Below are 15,133 nucleotides of genomic sequence, written 5' to 3' on the forward strand. Positions count from 1 at the left end.
AAACGACGAGATGAAGATAAGGTAACGTTTAAAAATTTATTTTTCCTGCTAATTCATTGTCACTGGTCAGATTTCAGCTCAGTGTGGGAGTCTCGATTGCTGGTATCTAGAGCCTTGTTAGTTTCTTCTTTTCCTGCTCTCCCTGTGTTTGCACCACTGCACACACAGAGTGGAGCAGACAGAAACTGGAGAAGAGAAATAATGTTGATCAGGTTAAAAACAACACTTTATGTTACCGGAAGTGTAATAAAAAGCTTCCTAACACTGGCATTTTTCAGTCTGTCCCACTCCCCTGACTCCAATGAAAATTTTGTTCAAACAAAAAATCTGTTAATGTAGCAGAGGTGAAATACTAGCAAAGCCTAACAGACCCTCCTGCTGCTGATGCATTGTCACATATGTAGCAACAAAGAAGTGAATAGATCAGTCAGTTTCAGTCATACTTAATCCACCCTTTTGAGTAAAGATGTAGCAAAGATATAGCAGTGGCGGTCCTGTGACCTGCTAGCTTTACCTGTCCACCCATATGGAAAAGATATATATAAATCTTATAAAGTTTGTATCTGTCTTGTGTGAAACTTGTATGAAAAGCATATAAGAGTGAAAACAGATATAAGATCCCTTGAAAAATTATATAATGAAACTTGTATGTTTTGGATACTTACTAAAACAATGTATGAAAGTAATGAGAAAGTGGCCACTTTCATGAGTAATCACATATATGTTTTTACTATTTCTTTTCCATATGAGCAGTTTAAACGGGAATAAATTTTTGGCTTATTGTTTGAAGAGGTTCCACACAGACGTTTATAACATTGCATGTTTTTAGCATCTAATCTCAACGCTTGCCTGATATTTATGTAATTTATTTATATGCTTTAGTAATTATCCTGGACTTATGTGCTATGTGACCTTCTGTCTACATAAAATCTCTAAAGAATGAATAAAAAATAACTTCATCATCACTTCTAGCTACTTCCAGCACTATGGAGAATAAGAAAATTCATCGTGGAAAAGCTAAAAGGGATACAATTCTATTATTTTGTTAGACATTTCAATGAAAAGGTAAAGTGTCATTGATCATAGTCTTGTCTTTGAGTGTAAAAATAGTCCAAATCTAAATTCATTTGTGGGTTGAATTAAAATCTACAAAGGCCCAGGTTTGTTTGCAGAGCCTTGAGTTTGACATGTGTGCCAACCGATCTACTAGCATAATGCTAACAGCACTGCTACAGCTAGTTCAAGTTTGAGCTTCTAAAGTGTTGATTGTAGATTTTATATTTTGCATTTCACATGATTATGAGGATAAAGTCCTGAAGAAATTATAGAATAATTTGGATAAGAAATGATCTGGTCTGGCACATGAAAAAAAAGAAGATTTTTAATATGTCCATCCATCCATCCATCCATCTTCATCCGCTTTATCCGAGGCCGGGTCGCGGGGGCAGCAGCCTAAGCAAAGAGACCCAGACCTCCCTCTCCCCAGCCACTTCCTCCAGCTTATCCGGGGGAATAGCAAGGCGTTCCCAGGCCAGCCGAGAGATATAATCTCTCCAGCGTGTCCTGGGTCTGCCCCGGGGCCTCCTCCCGGTGGGACATGCCTGGAACACCTCACCCAGGAGGCGCCCAGGGGGCATCCTTGTCAGATGCCCGAACCACCTCAGCTGGCTCCTTTCGATTGGGAGCAGCAGCTGCTCTACTCTGAGCCCCTCCCGGATGGCCGAACTTCTCACCCTATCTCTAAGGGAGAGGCCAGCCACCCTTCGGAGGAAGCTCATTTCTGCAGCTTGTATCCGCGATCTCGTTCTTTCGGTCACTACCCACAGCTCGTGGCCATAGGTGAGGGTAGGGACGTAGATCAACCGGTAAATTGAGAGCTTCGCTTTTACACTCAGCTCCCTCTTCACCACGACGGACCGGTGCAGCGTCCGCATTACTGCAGCTGCAGCCCCAATCCGTCTGTCGATCTCCGGCTCCCTTCTCCCATCACTCGCGTACAAGACCCCGAGATACTTGAACTCCTCCACTTGGGGCAGGAACTCATCCCCGACCCGGAGTGGGCACTCCACCCTTTTCCGGCTGAGAACCATGGACTCAGATTTGGAGGTGCTGATCCTCATTCCCGCTGCTTCACACTCGGCTGCGAACCGTTCCAGTGCGAGCTGGAGGCCCTCACCCGATGTAGCCAACAGAACCACATCATCTGCAAAAATCTGAGATGAGATTCTGAGGCCACCAAAGCGAAAGCCCTCCACCACTTGGCTGCGCCTAGAAATCCTGTCCATAAAAATTATGAACAGAACCGGAGACAAAGGGCAGCCCTGGCGTAGCCCATCACCCACCGGGAACGAGTCCAACTTATTGCCGGCAATGCGAACCAAGCTCTTGCAACGGTTGTATAGGGATCGAATGGCCCGTAGCAATGGGCCAGACACCCCATACTCCCGCAACACCTCCCACAGGACACCCCGAGGGACACGGTCGAACGCCTTCTCCAAGTCCACAAAACACATGTAGACTGGTTGGGCAAACTCCCATGCACCCTCAAGTATCCTGGAGAGGATAAAGAGCTGGTCCAGTGTTCAGGACGAAACCGCATTGTTCCTCCTGTATCCGAGGTTCGACTAGCGGATGAACTCTCCTTTCCAGCACCCTGGCATAGACTTTCCCAGGGAGGCTGAGGAGTGTGATCCCCCTGTAGTTGGAACACACCCTCCGGTCCCCCTTCTTAAAGATGGGGACCACCACCCCGGTCTGCCAGTCCACAGGTACTGCCCCTGATCTCCACGCAACATTGCAGAGGCGTGTCAACCAGGACAGCCCTACAACGTTCAGAGCCTTCAGGAACTCGGGGCGGACCTCATCAACACCAGGGGCTCTGCCACCAAGAAGTTGTTTAACTGCCTCAGTGACCTCGCCCCCGGAAATTGGTGGGTCATTCCCCTCACCCCCAGACTCTGCTTCCTCCTCGGAAGACGTGTCAGTGGGATTAAGGAGGTCCTTGAAGTATTCCTTCCACCGCCTGACGTCAGCAGCGCTCCGCCAGCACTAGACACAGTGCAGGTAGAGCACCGCTTTCCCCTCCTGATACGCCTGACGGTTTGCCAGAATCTCTTCGAGGCAGTCCGAAAGTCTTTTTCCATGGCCTCTCTGAACTACTCCCACACCCGAGTTTTTGCTTCAGCCACTGCCCGAGCCGCATTCCGCTTGACCTGTCGATACCTGTCGGCTGCCTCCGGAGTCCCACAGGCTAACCAAGCCCGATAGGACTCCTTCTTCAGCCTGGTGGATCCCTTCACCTCTGGTGTCCACCATTTGGTTCGGGGATTACCACCATGGCAGGCACCAACCACCTTGCGGCCGCAGCTCAATGCAGCAGCTTCGGCAATGGAGACGCTGAACATGGTCCATTCGGACTCAATGTCCCCAGTCTCCCTCGGAATGCTGTTGAAGCTCTGCCGGAGGTGTGCGTTGAAGATCTCGCGGACTGGGGCCTCTGCTAGACGTTCCCAGCACACCCTCACTACGCGTTTAGGTGCACCAGGTCTGTCCAGCGTCCTCCCCCGCCACCTGATCCAACTCACCACCAGGTGGTGATCAGTTGACAGCTCAGCCCCTCTCTTTACCCGAGTGTCCAGAACATATGGTCGCAGGTCTGGTGATACGATTACAAAATCGATCATCGACCTACGGCCTAGAGCGTCCTGGTGCCACGTGCACTTATGGACACTCTTATGTTCGAACAGGGTGTTCGTTGTGGCCAAACTGTGATTAGCACAGAAGTCCAATAACAAAGCACCGCTCGGGTTCAGATCAGGGAGGCCGTTCCTCCCAATCACGCCCCTCCAGGTCTCGCTGTCGTTACCCACGTGAGCATTGAAGTCTCCCAGCAGGACAACAGAGTCTCCAGGTGGAGCACCTTCCAGCACCCCCCCCCCCCCCCCCCCCCCCCAGGGACTCTAAGAAGGCTGGGTACTCCAAACTGCCACTCGGCGCATAAGCGCAAATGACAGTCAGGACCCGTTCCCTGACCCTAAGGCGCAGGGAACAAACCCTCTCGTCCACCGGGAAAAACCCCAACGTACCGGCAGCAAGCTGAGGGGATATTAGAATACCCACCCCAGCCCACCGCCTCTCACCAGGGGCAACTCCAGACTGAGACAGAGTCCAGCCCCTCTCCAGGAGACTGGTTCCAGAGCCCAAGCCATGCGTAGAGGTGAGCCCGACTATATCTAGCCGGTACCTCTCAACCTCACGCACTAACTCAGGCTCCTTCCCCACCAGAGAGGTGACATTCCATGTCCCTATTGCCAGTCTTGGCAGCCGGGGGTCAGTCCGCCAGGGCCTCCGCTCCTGGCCGCCACCCGGCACACAATGCACCCGACCCCTATGGCGCCTCCTGCGGGTGGTGGGCCTGCGGGAGGATGGGCCCATGTCTCCTCTTCGGGCTGTGCCCGGCCGGGCCCCATGGACTAAGGCCCGGCCACCAGACGCTCGCCCTCGGGCACCCTCCCCGGGCCTGGCTCCAGGGCGGGGCCCCGGTAACCCTGTCCCGGGCAGGGTAAACTGTTCCCTCGATATCCTTTTCATAAGGGTCTTCTGAATCGCTCTTTGTCTGGTCCCTCACCCAGGACCAATTTGCCATGGGAGACCCTACCATGGGGCAAAAGCCCCCAGACAACATAGCCCCTGGGATCCCTGGGACACACAAACCCCTCCACCATGATAAGGTAGCGATTCAAGGAGGAGACACATTTTTAATATGTTTACCAGAAAAAAATATGAAAACTTGTTAGTTGGCTTATTGTAGCCTATGTGAGTTTACTGTGCGCTTTGATGTTTTAGTATTTCAACATTTTTAAACTAGTCACAGAGTTTTATTGGAAGATATTATACATTTTATTTTACTTTAGAGTCTGTGACGTAGCCTGATCTTCAGTAAATGGTTACAAGAAATTCATGTGACACTACGACCTTACAGAGAGGGGATGCTGGCTAATTTGGATGTCCAGTGAAATTATTGAAGATCATCTCTTGCCTGAGAAGGCTTAAAGACGTCACAATGCTGCTGTCCCAATTGAGATATGGAAAATAATACATAGATAAGAGATGACAAAGAAAAAAATTTGTATTTTTGTTAAAAACATCTTTTTTATACTGTGAAAAGTAAATCAGACTCTTGTGTTTTTATGCACAAACTCAAAATACAGATCTAAAAAACATGAAAGAAAACTTTCCTCCTCTTCTGAGAATTTGGCTCAAATTGTGCCAATAAATTTCCCAGTGAGCAGATCCAGCTGTGTTGGTAACACTTGACGTAATGCTTTCCCAGGCTAACGTGAATGCTAATGCCAAGTCTGAAGCAGCCACGATGTCCTCACTTTGACGGTTTTTGTACTGCAATGTGTGCACACAAGCATACAAAGACTTGAACATACACACTCAAACTCACGTGTGCACACACAGACACACACACACAGCTGTCCTTCAGCGGTCTGGAGATAAGAGCCGTTATTGAAATCCCAGCTCCCTAACAGCCATCAATTACTCTGTGTGTGTGTGTGTGTGAGTGTGTGTGTGGCAGCTCGTCAGGCAGCTCTGTGCGTGTCTGCCGAGCAGCGCTGATACGTTTTCTCTCTCCGCTGGATTATGAGTTCCTCGGGAAAAGAGGCGACGTGCCTTATCAGTCCTCCGGCTGGGCGATAAAACACAGGCGCGCACACACAGATGTCGAGCGTCGTTATGTGGCTGCAGACAGAGAACGGTGTGTGTGTCTGCGAGTGTGTGTGCTTCACTGTCAGCGCAGCTGAAATGAAGCCCAAACCGTGCACCAGACTACATTGACTTTCTCTAACTCGTTACATTTTTTAACCTTTTATGAGTGAAAGTAAAATCATAAGGTACAGGTGGGCTCACATTATGCAGCAGGCTTTTGTGCAACACTTCAGCTGCATTAACACAGCTTGCAGCTGTTTTGCAACCTTGACACCTTTACACCTTCACTCTTCAGCACAGCCTGAACTCTTATAGGCAAGCTTATAATTTCTTTCAGTAGTCTTCAGGAATAGTTCTCCAGGCTTCTTGAAGGACAATAAAAGCTCTTCTTTGGATGTTTCTGCCTTTTGTTCTGTTCTCTGTCAGCATGATCCCACACTGTTTCAACAATGTTGAGGTCTGGGCTCTGGGGACGCCAATCCATGACTGATAGGGTTCCATTGTATGTTTTTCTATCTAGGTATGTTTTTTACTGCATTAACAGTAGGGCTGCCACGATTTGTCGACTAGTCACGATTACGTCGACTATCAAAATCGTCGACGACTGATTTAATAGTCGACGCGTCATTTGAAACTTTGTACGATCACAAAAGACGCAGGAATAAGTGGCAGGATTTAAGAGTGTAATAACGGACTGAAACAGAAGATGGCAGCATTGCATGTACAAGGATGTCAGCTACCGTTAAACCCCGAAGAAGAAGAAGAAGAAGCAGCTGTGTCCCAGAATTCATAGAGCGGCCCAGCGCAGTTTCCAACAATGGCGGCAGCTAGTTAGTTTTAATGTTACTCTTATTATTCTTTCTGGGTCACAAAATAAACGTTTAACATATTTTCAGGCGAGAATGTAGCTGTGTAAACCTCAAATATCTGCTCAGTTTATCAGGACACCACATATTTTCAAAAGCGCTCCGACGTTTTTGGAGACATCTGTTACCCACTAGCTCGTTAGCGAGCCGGGGGCTAGGCTCACTAGCGCCGTGAGAACACCGGACTCCCCGCAAATCGTTTTCAAACCCACCGCCGTCTTTCGCTACTCAGGTTAAATATATATGAGTCACTTAGATAACTTAAAATGTTATTGTTTGGCTTTTTTTTTAGTATTTTATTTGTTCCTGAGTAAATCGGTTTGTCTGAGATTAAAGTTATAGCTTTTACACAGCTGAATAAACGTCAAGCAGACAGCTGATTATCAGAAGTGTGAGATGCTCCAGAATATACTCCAGTGTCCTGTTATATTTTAGATAGCAAGGAGTTTATTAAATTTCACCGAAACAATCTGCAAATTTCATTAAAATGTAATAAACTATCATCTTGTCTTTATTTTTAGTTAGCACAGACCTTAAACACTTAAAGCTGTAAGCTAATGATAGTTATATAAGAGCAGATGCTGCTGGTGCAATAAGCTGTAGTTTTACGTCTAATGGATGATGATCTGATTAGTCGACTAATCGCAAAAATAATCGGTGACTAGTCGACTATCAAAATAATCGTTTGTGGCAGCCCTAATTAACAGTGTGTTTGGGATTATTGTCATGCTGAAAAATGAATGAAACTGTTGCTAATCAGATGCTTTCCAAATTAAATTGCACTGTGGTTGAAAATCTCACCGTACTTTTCTGTGTTCATAATTCAGCAATTTTAACAAAGCTCCCGAACACCCTTGGCTGAAATGCAGCCCCAAACCATGACAGAGCCTTCACCATGTTTTACAGATGGCTGTAGACAATGTTGGACCTCTTCTGTACATACTGATGATGATTTGATCCTAAAAATCACTCTATCAGACCTGTTACCACTGTGTGACGGAGGTGTGGTCCCTGGCGTAGCTGCAGGGGAGGGGTGGAGCGGTGAGCCACAGGTGGTGGCGATTGTGTCATGAGTGTTTTCCTTCTGTGTGTCTATATAGTGACGGCAGAGTCGAGCGGGAGGCGGGCTGGACCGGGACGAGCTGTCACGGCGCATTGTTATTATAAATAAAAACGTAAACGTGAGCAAAAACGGTGTGTGTGTCTGTGTGTGTGTGTGTCGCATACATCACACACTGATTTTAAATCCAGTTCTTGTATAATTTGGACTCCATTGATGGTTATACCTTGAGGGTTGTGAATGAAAGGAACGACCTGTCTGATCTGTACCCCTATTGGTGTTCTGTTATTGAACTTCTGTTCTAACCACAGCTTATCCATAATGAAGGTATTCATAAGTCCAATTGGCACCTGTACCCACATCGGATCGATGACTGATTTTGTAATCATATCATCACACCTGCAGCCATATTTCTTGGATACGTGGGTAAAGAGAGGTGCTGAGCTGTCAACAGCTCACCACCTGGTGTTTTATTCAACATTTTGGTTCTCAGATCTTCTTCAGGTCAACTTGTGTATGAGTGTAACTGATTGACCTCATTTAAAGTTTTAATACTGAAGAACTTTCAGTGAAATCTGACATGGACATGGACAAAAGTCTGATGTGAATCGAAAGAAAAATGCACCAGATGTTCCAGTACATTTTAAGCTTCCCATACAAGTGAAATGCTACTGGCTTTTTTCACAACCCTCCAAACACCTGTGGATGTGCGCCACTGGTGTGTGTCCTGCCCGGAATGCCAACTTGTTAATCAGCTGGCCATTCCAAAAGCGCCTTTGCGCCCGCTCCCTCTAATGGAGGTCCTGTTTGAACGTACAGTATTGGCATGGACCTCATCGGGCCGTTTCCCCGGAGTGCACGCGGTTATCGCTTTGTACTAGTTCTGGTGGATTATGCAATGAAATACCTGGAAGCCGTGCCACTGCGAACCATCTCTGTGAAGAGCGTGGCGCAGGCCCTGTTTCAGGTCATCTCCCAAGTCGGTATCCCGAAAGAGATACTGACCTACCAGGGCACGTCGTTCATGTCTCGCACACTGTGTGAACTGTATGACTTGTTGGGCATTAAATCTATTCGGACCAGCGTCTACCACCCTCAGACTGACGGGCTGGTGGAGCGACTGAATAAGACTTTAAAGTCCATGATTCGAAAGTTCATTCACGAGGATGAACGCAATTGGGATCGTTGGTTAGACCCTCTGTTATATGCAGTGTGGGAGGTGCCCTAGGCCTCCACGGGATTTTCTCCCTTTGAACTGCTGTTCGGCAGGAAGCCACGTGGGGTGCTCGACCTAATTAAAGAAAGCTGGGAGCATGGTCCGAGTCCCGCAAAAAACGAGATTCAGTACGTGTTGGACCTGAGAGCGAAACTCCACACTTTGGGGAGGTTATCATGGGAGAATTTGCTCCAGGCTCAGCAGCGTCAGCAGCGCCTGTATAACAGAGGGGCTAGACTCAGGCAATTTTCACCGGGAGACAGAGTGCTTGTATTACTCCCTTCTTCTAGCTCAAAGTTACTCGCCAAATGGCAAGGTCCCTTTGTGGTCACACGGCGAGTGGGGGACGTTGACTATGAGGTCGCACGGTCGGACAGGGGAGGGGCCACGCAGATTTATCACCTCAACCACCTGAAAGCATGGAGGGAGGCTGAGTCTGCTTCTCTGGTGAGCCTGGTTAAGGGGAGAGATGAGTTGGGGCTGGAGGTACCAAATTCTATCATTCCCGCCTTCCTCCATTGTGATGACCATCTCACACAGGCCCAGAGAGTGGATGTTGCAGCGTTGCAACAGCACTTTGCGGACGTGTTCTCCCCCCTGCCCGGCCGAACGTCTCTCATTGAGCGTCATTTTGAAACACAGCCTGGCGTGACAGTGCGTTCACGGCCCTACAGGCTCCCTGAACACAAAAGGCAAATTGTTCAGAGGGAATTGGCTGAAATGCTGAAGATGGGAGTAATAGAAGAGTCACACAGCGCCTGGTGTAGTCCCATCGTTCTCGTGGTGAAGAATGATGGGTCTATACGGTTCTGTGTCGACTATTGCAAAGTGAATGAGGTGTCACTGTTTGATGCTTATCCCATGCCCTGGGTCGACGAGCTCCTGGACCGGTTAGGCACGGCCCATTTTTTCACGACACTGGATTTAACCAAGGGCTACTGACAGATTCCTTTGTCTGCAGAGTCCAAGGAGAAAACGGCCTTCTCCACTCCATATGGTTTGTACCAGTTCATCACGCTTCCATTCGGCTTGTTCAGAGCCCCAGCCACCTTTCAGCGCCTCATGGACCGGGTGCTGCGTCCACACGCTGCGTATGCTGCCGCCTACTTGGATGACGTGATCATCCATAGTGACACCTGGGCGGAGCATGTGTAGCGGGTGGCCGCGGTACTGGAGTCCCTGAGGCAGGCGGAGCTCACGGCCAACCCGAAGAAGTGTGCGGTTGGACGGAGGGTGGTTCAGTATTTGAGGTGCCACTTGGGGGGTAGGCACAGGTAGAGAAAACGGCGGCTCTAGCATCCTGCCCGCGCCCCAAGACGAAAAAGGAGGTGAGACGATTCCTGGGGCTGGCGGGTTACTACCGCCGTTTCGCGCCGGGGTTTGCGGAGCTGACCAGCCCCTTGACTGATCTCACCCGCAAGGGTGCTCTGGATCTGGTCCAGTGGATGGGGCCGTGCCAGGCAGTGTTTGTGCAGGTGAAGAAAGCTCTCTGTGGAGAGCCGCTGCTCCACACTCCTGACTTTTCCCTCCCTTTTGTTCTGCAGACTGACGCCTCGAACAGAGGGCTGGGGGCCGTTTTGTCCCAGCAGGTACGGGGGGTTGACCGGCCCATGCTCTACATTAGCTGGAAGCTGTCCAAGCGGTACAGCACTGTGGAGGAGTCCTTGGCTATATGGTGGGCAGTCGACTCCCTTTGCTATTACCTCCTGGGGCGCTCATTCACCCCCTGCTCGGACCATGCCCCGCTGCAGTGGCTCCACCGCATGCCAACGCCCGGATCACCCGGTGGTATCTGGCTTTACAGCCCTTTAAGTTCAAGGTGCTCCATAGGCCGGGGCGCAGATGGGTGTGGACGATTTCCTCTCTCGCTCGCGGGGGGTAGGTTTGGCCGGACGGCTCCCCAGCCTCAGTCGGGCGGTGGGGGTGTGTGGCGGAGGTGTGGTCCCTGGCGTAGCTGCAGGGAAGGGGTGGAGCGGTGAGCTCAGGGGGGTGGTACCGGGACGCAGGTGAGCCACAGGTGGTGGCGATTGTGTCATGAGTGTTTTCCTTCTGTGTGTCTATATAGTGACAGCACAGTCGAGTGGGAGGCGGGCTGGACCGGGACGAGCTGTCACGGCGCATTGTTATTATAAATAAAAACGTAAACGTGAGCAAAAACGGTGTGTGTGTGTGTGTCTGTGTGTGTGTGTCGCATACATCACACACTGATTTTAAATCCAGTTCTTGTATAATTTGGCATACCTCAGCCCTTTCTTCCAATTTCCCTTTCTTAAGAATAGCTTCTTTCCTTCCACTGAAACCATTCTTCCCTCGAATTTTTGTAAGTACTCGCTGCACACCATGCTGAGATATCTCAAGCTTTCAGCTAATACACAGGTGTCAAACTCCAGGCCTCGAGGGCCAGTGTGCTGCAGGTTTTAGGTGTGTACTTCATCCAACACAGCTGATTTAAATGGCTAAATTACCTCCTCAACATGTCTGGAAGTTCTTCAGAGGCCTGGTAACGAAGCAATCATGTGATTCAGATGTGTTGACCCAGCGTGATATCTAAAACCTGCAGGACACCGGCCCTCGAGGCCTGGAGTTGGCCACCCCTGAGCTAATAATCAACTTGTTAGTGCAGAAACACTATTTTATCTCTATCAGACTGTTGTTTTTGGCATTTTACAGAATTCAGCTTCTAACAAGATTCAATGTTTCAGCCATTCAAGAAATTGGAAGAAATTATGTGCTTTTGTGACATGCTGCTACTAACCCAGAGACACAATTTAAGATGTGTGTGTTATGTGTTGACACACTTTTTTCTGCTTGAATGATTCATAGGCCGGTGTTAAGTGGGTAAACAAACAAAAAACACCCCTCTGAAAATGGCCAGGTACAAGGACTGGACTGAAAAGAAGTGAAAAAAACAGCCAATAAAAAACTTGGAGGATTGAAGGCTGTCTCAACACTCTGCACAGCACTGTAGCTCAGATGCATAAAAAAATCTATTGACATTATTGTAGAATTTGGAACATTTGTCTTTTTATCAGAAAGTCACGTCTCTGACAGAGGTTTTCCCCTCTTTCCCCAACAACTATGTTGTTGTGGTCCCCAGGTCTGCCTTCAGTAAGGGAGCGGGTCCTGACTGTTGTTTATGCCTATGCACCAAACAACAGTTCAACGTACCCAGCCTTCTTAGAGTCACTGGGTGGAGTGCTGGAGAGTGCTTCATCTACGGACTCTATTGCTCTGCTGGGGGACTTCAACTCTCACATGGGCATTGATGGTTATACCTTGAGGGTTGTGAATGAAAGGAACGACCTGTCTGATCTGTACCCCTATTGGTGTTCTGTTATTGAACTTCTGTTCTAACCACAGCTTATCCATAATGAAGGTATTCATAAGTCCAATTGGCACCTGTACCCACATCGGATCGATGACTGATTTTGTAATCATATCATCACACCTGCAGCCATATTTCTTGGATACGTGGGTAAAGAGAGGTGCTGAGCTGTCAACAGCTCACCACCTGGTGTTTTAATCAACATTTTGGTTCTCAGATCTTCTTCAGGTCAACTTGTGTATGAGTGTAACTGATTGACTTCATTTAAAGTTTTAATACTGAAGAACTTTCAGTGAAATCTGACATGGACATGGACAAAAGTCTGAAGTGAATAGAAAGAAAAATGCATAGTTAAACCAGATGTTCCAGTTACTACTGACTTTTTTCACAACCCTCCAAACACCTGTGCTCACTTTATCAAAGTATCGTCTTCTCAGACCTTCATTAGGTTTGCTTTTGTACAACAGCAGCTGGAATGCTTCCAAACTTTATGTGAAGTTCTTACTTGAAAAGGAGGCAACAACTCCTGCCTGTTTGAACTCGTGTTTTTCAGGCATGTGAACAAATTGCACAGCACTACAGATGATATTTCTTGCTATTCACACATTAAATGCCCATGACAATCTCTGGAGTTTTTATATTTAATGCAATTCTATGAATTCACTGATCTTTTAGTTCATCAGCTTAATTAAAACACAAAGGTTAAAATTTGTGTGTAGTGTGTGTAAAAGTGTGTACAACAAATCAAACGGAGTCTGTTTTCGGAAGTATCCCTGCTCTGGTTAAAAAGAAAGAAAGAAATGTAGTGAAAATGTCAAAGGAAATGATTTGTGTTACACAGTGAGACCTTTTTCTTTGCAGAAACCTCATGTGGTTTCAGTCTGACCTGCTCTCATGTGGTTTTTCTCTCCATCTACAGACATGGTGGGCTGAGCGGCGTCCTTGAGGCAGACGGCTCCGTCTGAAGCAGAAACCAGCGGAAGGCAGGCCCGCAGCATGGTAAGGTTAAAGTTCAATTTCAAGTTTATTTTCCTCTGAGCTGTCGGAGCTTTACCTACAGACTGAACTTAACCCTTTAAGACCTACCATAGAACCAAGTCCGCCAGAGCTTATATTATATTTTTACATGCTGTGGAGCCATTTTTGGGAGCATTTCAAGTTGCTATACATCAATACAACCATTACAGCCTAAATTTTAATAATATGTCTGCATTAGGTGCATAGTAATTACATAAATTGCAAAAAAGTGCAATAAACTACAAAAAAATTGAAAATCGTTTTTGTTTTTTTAACATATATTTCTAGTTAGAGAAATTTAAGAGGCTCATCCCTCAAAACTGTAAATACAAAAAAGTTGCACAAACTAGTTTCCCACCACAGGAAATTTATTTTGAGTGTCTTCATAGTTTTATTTTTGAAATACACCAATTTTTATACACTGCAGGAAAAACGAAAATAAATATTATAGTGCAAATTTGCAAAATAACAGCATATGCATCAAAATAAACTATTTCCAGCAGTGCAATATGAGTCCTAAGCATCCCAGAAACGACACAGAAAGTCATAAACTCAAACATAACTTTTAAAAACACAAGTATAGGCTCATAAGGCCCCGATCGTAAAAAAAAACTACATTTCCGCAAAATGACGTCACTTCCGGTTTCGGGCAGGTCATGCGGTCATGTGATAGTTCGCGCTGATGGACGTAGGAAGTGTTACAAACAGCTGATCGGATCGGCGAAGCGTGTTTCTGGAATATCATGTTTTTGTTGCTGCAAGTGATTTTTATGCAGTTTTTGCAAAGCTATATGTGGAAGGAAACTGTGACCTAGGACAAGCTGATGGCATCAGATGTAAGTACAACTCCTCCGGTTTCATATACAAAAAAAATTATTGCGCTAGCTTACGTGGTTGCAGAGCTACCGGGATTTAAAAATAGTTACGCAAAATGGAGCGTGCCCGCTCCGATCGGCTGTAAAGGGTTAAGTGATAATCACTCCATGCAGAATGAAGTTGAAATGATGATGAAACTTTTTCAACTTAATGTAAGATTTTTAGAGAAAGTCTGAGTTTGGTATTTACGATACAGGAGTCGGGAAACATAAATGAAAATGTTGGATAAGCAACAAAGATTGACCGGTCGATTGTTGTTCCCCTAGACAGCTACTGTAGCCAATATTTCCAAGAGTTTTTCGTGACATGAAATAGCAGTCTAAGCCATGACCTCAGTGGTTTCAGAGTAACTGTTTGGCAGTTACTCTTTAGAAGCTAATTATTTGTTGAGTTGAATTTTCAAGGAAGTGACCACAATTACCAAAGTAAAACATCAAAAAACAAGAACAAAGGTTGGTGATTTTAGATATAATTAACAAAACCAAAAATTGCATACAGTATTTTCCGTCACACCTGAAAGGCTGATTGCATATTGTCTTCACCACACCGGTGGGCAATGGGGATGACCAGCTTTGTGACCACAATAAGTCAAGTATAATTTTTAAATTGATGCCATAGATGTAGCTACTAAAAATATCAGTGACTTTGACCTCAACTTTAAATTTGAGGTTACAAGTTCTGAAAATCTTGTGAATGCAGTAACTCTCTCAGAGAAAGATCTGAACTAGGATTTATACCATAAAAGCTTCTAGGTGAGGGGCAACACTGAAGAGAATTAAATCAGCAATTTGATTTAATTAAATCATATGTCCTTCCTAAATGAGGAAGGACATATGATATTAAATAATCAGGCTGCATGCCCTGGGGTAGCTTGTTTGCTTCTAAATTTGGACATGTGAATCAAATTTCCTTAATTGTGGTGTTGCTTTGTTGTTGTTTGTTGGTATATATCTGTTGGTGTCTGCGTACATCTCAACACTGTAGCACAACACAGCAACAAGCAAATAGGTGCCGTTTAGAGTGCGTTTAGAAAAAACAGCAAACCTTATTGGCAGAAT

At 46.6% G+C, this 15,133-nt stretch overlaps 1 protein-coding gene across 1 annotated transcript in view; it reads left to right on the forward strand.

The window, feature by feature from the left end:
• The window catches only part of LOC113015506 (BCL-6 corepressor-like), an 86,587-nt gene that overhangs the window by 12,214 nt on the left and 59,240 nt on the right, over window positions 1-15,133 (forward strand). The window contains exon 2 of the mRNA XM_026157493.2: window positions 13,102-13,181. Coding sequence (XP_026013278.2) covers window positions 13,179-13,181 — 3 coding nt within the window. The 5' untranslated portion in view covers window positions 13,102-13,178. The remainder of the gene's footprint in view (window positions 1-13,101; window positions 13,182-15,133) is intronic.

This window comes from Astatotilapia calliptera, chromosome 23 (assembly GCF_964374335.1).
Source record: "Astatotilapia calliptera chromosome 23, fAstCal68.1, whole genome shotgun sequence".
Lineage (NCBI taxonomy): Eukaryota > Metazoa > Chordata > Actinopteri > Cichliformes > Cichlidae > Astatotilapia > Astatotilapia calliptera.